This window comes from Meleagris gallopavo, chromosome 1, assembly GCF_000146605.3.
Source record: "Meleagris gallopavo isolate NT-WF06-2002-E0010 breed Aviagen turkey brand Nicholas breeding stock chromosome 1, Turkey_5.1, whole genome shotgun sequence".
Classification (NCBI taxonomy): domain Eukaryota; kingdom Metazoa; phylum Chordata; class Aves; order Galliformes; family Phasianidae; genus Meleagris; species Meleagris gallopavo.
The window spans coordinates 150,729,947-150,733,933 of record NC_015011.2 but is presented as its reverse complement, the minus strand read 5'-3'; the positions used below and the strand labels follow the sequence as shown (position 1 = coordinate 150,733,933).

The following is a 3,987-nucleotide window of genomic DNA, read 5'->3' as shown; positions in this document are numbered from 1 at the left end:
TTTTCCTACAAAAGGACTCCTTAGCTACTACTTTCCAAAGATTGTTAATGACCAACGTGAGCTTTAGCTACAAGAAGCAAGGTGTTAATTCTCCAGTTTCTGTACGTCCATTTAACTACTTCCAAAAAAAAAAAAAAAAAAGCAATATATCCCTTTATAGGATATAACCATTCTGATTCTTTTTTCACTTCTGAAGCAGTATCTCTGATGTTGCTCAGCTAATTCACTTGCCACCTGCAAGAATGGTAATTATTCAGAAATTTGCCCTCTTTAACTGTTTGTGTGACCCTACCATAAGCTTTTTAGTGTAGTTAAGACAACATCAGCACATCAAAACGGTGATGTAATTTCATCATATATTTATTAAACTGAGGCCACAAAACAAACAAACAAAAAAATTTGATAGGACTTTACTGTCAAGGATATCTGGGAAAACTGCTGACAACAATTTGTTAATCTTACCCTTGAGAAGATATTTTCCAGAGAGCTAGTCAAGGATTTCTTGGCCTTGTTTTTCAGAACGTCAAGTTTAAACCTGCCACCACTGGTGGTGTTTTCTGGAATCACACTGTTAGACGCAGTCTGTTGATATGAGCAAGGACACAATTCAGTTTTGGCAATTGTTTTTGCAACTGCAGACCTCCAAAGACTGGACCTAAACCAAGTTACATAATAGACAATACATCCCTATTCTTTATTTTAAATATAAATTAAAAAAGAAGTTAAAGGAATGTTCTATTCCCTAAAGACTATCTTGAAAAAGAATATTCATTTAATAATATTGATATCTATTTTCCTTGCCAGATAAAGTAGTTGTTTAGACTGACACCAACGCCCTCTTCGTTCTTATTTTGCTCTCTCTAGAAATGACTTTTTGAGAATGGGGATCAAGAAGGAAGGAAAAGAAGACAGATGTGGTATTCTCATACTGCAAAGAAACAAACCTAAAAATAATCGATTGTCTTCTCTCTCTTCCTACTCCTAAGCATGTCACAGTAAATTAAATCAAATTACTTTTTTTTCCATCATCTTCTCTCAACTCAGTTTCAGCTATCCCTGATGAACTCTAGCAGCAACCTTTCTGGTAGTCTAGGTTACACTTGAATACGAATGGAAGGAGGGAGAGGAATCACATGAAATCAAGCTTTACCAATGGAGCTTCACCAATGTGAATGTGTGTTTTCTGCTTAGCTTCACAGAGTTGGCGTAGATGTAGGATCACAAGTTCATTTTCTTCCTGGTCATTCTCAGGCTTCATTTTCTGTTAGTAACAGAACAAAGAAAAGAAAAAAATTAGTCTTTCAAGTCATTATTTGCTTATTTTCACTTCCATATGTATACATTCTTTGAAGGTAACATACTGACACTCCAGAAGCCAAAGTGCACAATTAATGAGTCACATTACATCATCATTTGTGCGCCTTCGTACTCACAAGTAAAATAGACCAAAAAATTCCATATGGAGAACGTTGCAGGATGTGGAGGTGGAGGGGAGGGGAAGCGTTAACACTACACATTTTGTTTTCAAAGGTTGTCTGCTGTTGTCTAAGCTTATAAAAGGAAAAAGAACCTATATAAATCAAACAGGCGTTCCCTTCTTGAGGCTTCTAGAAAGCAGTGCAGCCTTTGGAAGCATGAATTACTATATAGGTCATTCACTTGAGTACATTTTCTTGCACCAGATTTTTGCCTCAGAATTTAGGTCAAAAGAGAGCTTCTGAAAATGCCAGCCAGTTGCCTGACACCTGCATATCTCACCTGCTCCCAATTCATTCTCACATCACTTGCGGGTAGAGAAAAATGTTTACAGATAACATAAAATATCCTCTGGGTAAGAACAGAAGAAGTCTCAGCAGAGTTGGGAACCAAAATTTGTCTCAGAGCAGCATATCACGCATTAGGTTAGGTTAAAACATACTATTTCAGTATGATGGTTGATGAAACAACAGTAAATTCTATGCAAATAACATAACAAAACAAACAAAAAACCCATATAATCAAAAGAAAAAAAATCCAGTCCATTTTGGCACGGGTTTTTTCAAATCTGAGACAGTAGCTTCTAACTTATTACCTGAACACGTTCAAAAATGTCTGCTTGCTCATTATCAGTTAGTGACGACAGATGCCTCTGAATTACAAGCTTGGCTCTTGGTGGATAAAGTCCTGAGAAGAGAAAGGAGTATTAAAGCTTCTCGATTCCACACAATCTTTTGAAACAGTTTTGGAAAAATAAACCAAAACAATGGTATAAACAAATATAAACTTGCATTTAAATTCATAAAAGCTTGATGCGTGGTATTTGTATATTGGCAGCATATTTGATAGGAGATGCCTTAGGTCTTTCTAAAGCACAGGGCTTTGTCTCATTTTGATAGCAGTAAAAATAGAACTAACAGATACTAAGTGGCTGGTTCCTCGGTATAATATTGTCAGTGGAGCATCACATCTGCCTTCCTAGTAACAAGAGATGGAAGCCTGACATCTGTACAGGAGGGGAGGAAGAGAAGAACAGACCACAGATAAGGTCTGAAAGATACTCAATGCACAAGATACAAAGAAGCTACCCAAGGCTTTTAATTGAAAAATTTAGATGAATTTCTGGATAAGGAAAGGAAAGAATAGAGGCCATACCAGAGAACATCACCTTTAAAAACAAGAGCAGCATAAAAGCTATCAGAAATTAAGAAAAAAAATCCGATATTCAAAAAGGCCCACATTTGCTCAGACCTTATTCTAGGAACCTACAAAAACCCATGGGGAAAACAACTGCCCTAGATCAGGTAAAAATATATTCTCCTCCACCCAAGCTAGATATTATCCTAACAGAACTGGAATCAGAGCAGATAAAAATCTTTTAAAGTCATGAAGTCCTGGGTTTGATTATGGTAAAATTCTAGATTCTAAAAGAAGAAAGCAAAACAGACACTGAAGTCTTTAAGTCACTAAGCAAAAGTTTAAGAAAATTCTACCATGGTATTCAATTTGTTACCACAGGAGAGATTTTATTTGGATACCAGATGCTTAACCTAGTCTTGCAAGTCTACACTATCAAGATAATTATGCTGCCTCAGATGGAAACCTCTATAGTTTTCTATTCAGGGAAGACTTTCACAGACAATTTTTTACTCTGGATATCTACTGCTGAATCCAGGAAAAAAAAAGTGAACTGAATGTCACTCCCCTAAGATCTCATAGTTTGTTCTTCATCCACCAGCGGGAGATAAGTAGCAATTACCATCATTATCATCACCAGACCAGGAGTTACAAGACGACTTGCTTATTTTTGCCTAAGACACTTTGCAAGGAGATATATCAGAGTGACTACAAAACCAGGATGCTGCTATTCATAATTTTTAATTCTGTCTTATAAGATATTTTACACGGGCTTTGGTATACCTCACTTCCACAGAAACCAAAAAGAGTTGTGGATTCATATTTAAAGTCAAGTAGTTGTTTAGACTTACTTTATTAGATATTAATTTCCTATCACAGAATCACAGAAACACCAAGATTGGAAAAGACCTACAAGATCATCCAGTCCAACCATCCACCTATCACCAATAGTTCTCACTAAACCATATCCCTCAACACAACATCCAGACATTCCTTAAACACTTCCAGGGTCAGTGACTCCACCACCTACCTGGGCAGCCCATTCCACTGCCTGAACACTCTTTCAGAGTAGTATTTTCTAACATCCAGCCTAAATCTCCCCTAGTGCAGCTTGAAGCCATTCCCTCCAGTCCTATCACCAGTTACACGAGAGAAGGAGCCGACCCCCAGCTCACTACAACCTCCCTTCAGATAGTTATAGAGAGCAATAAGGTCTCCCGTAAGCCTTCTCCAGACTGAACAATCCCAGCTCCTTCAGTTGCTCCTCATAAGGCCTCCTCATAAGTTGCTCCTTAAGTTGTTATCTTAATCATTTATTTCCTATGATAGGAAGGAAACCAGATTTTGAAGTACCTAAGAGAACAAAGACAAAAA

The 3,987-nt window shown here is 37.2% G+C and overlaps 1 protein-coding gene across 1 annotated transcript in view; it reads right to left on the bottom strand.

The window, feature by feature from the left end:
- The window catches only part of TBC1D4 (TBC1 domain family member 4), a 51,599-nt gene that overhangs the window by 31,579 nt on the left and 16,033 nt on the right, over positions 1-3,987 (bottom strand). The window contains exons 6-8 of the mRNA XM_031557831.1: positions 2,072-2,163; positions 1,151-1,261; positions 463-582 (exon numbers count right to left, since the gene is read on the bottom strand). Of these exons, the coding sequence (XP_031413691.1) occupies positions 463-582; positions 1,151-1,261; positions 2,072-2,163 (323 nt within the window). The remainder of the gene's footprint in view (positions 1-462; positions 583-1,150; positions 1,262-2,071; positions 2,164-3,987) is intronic.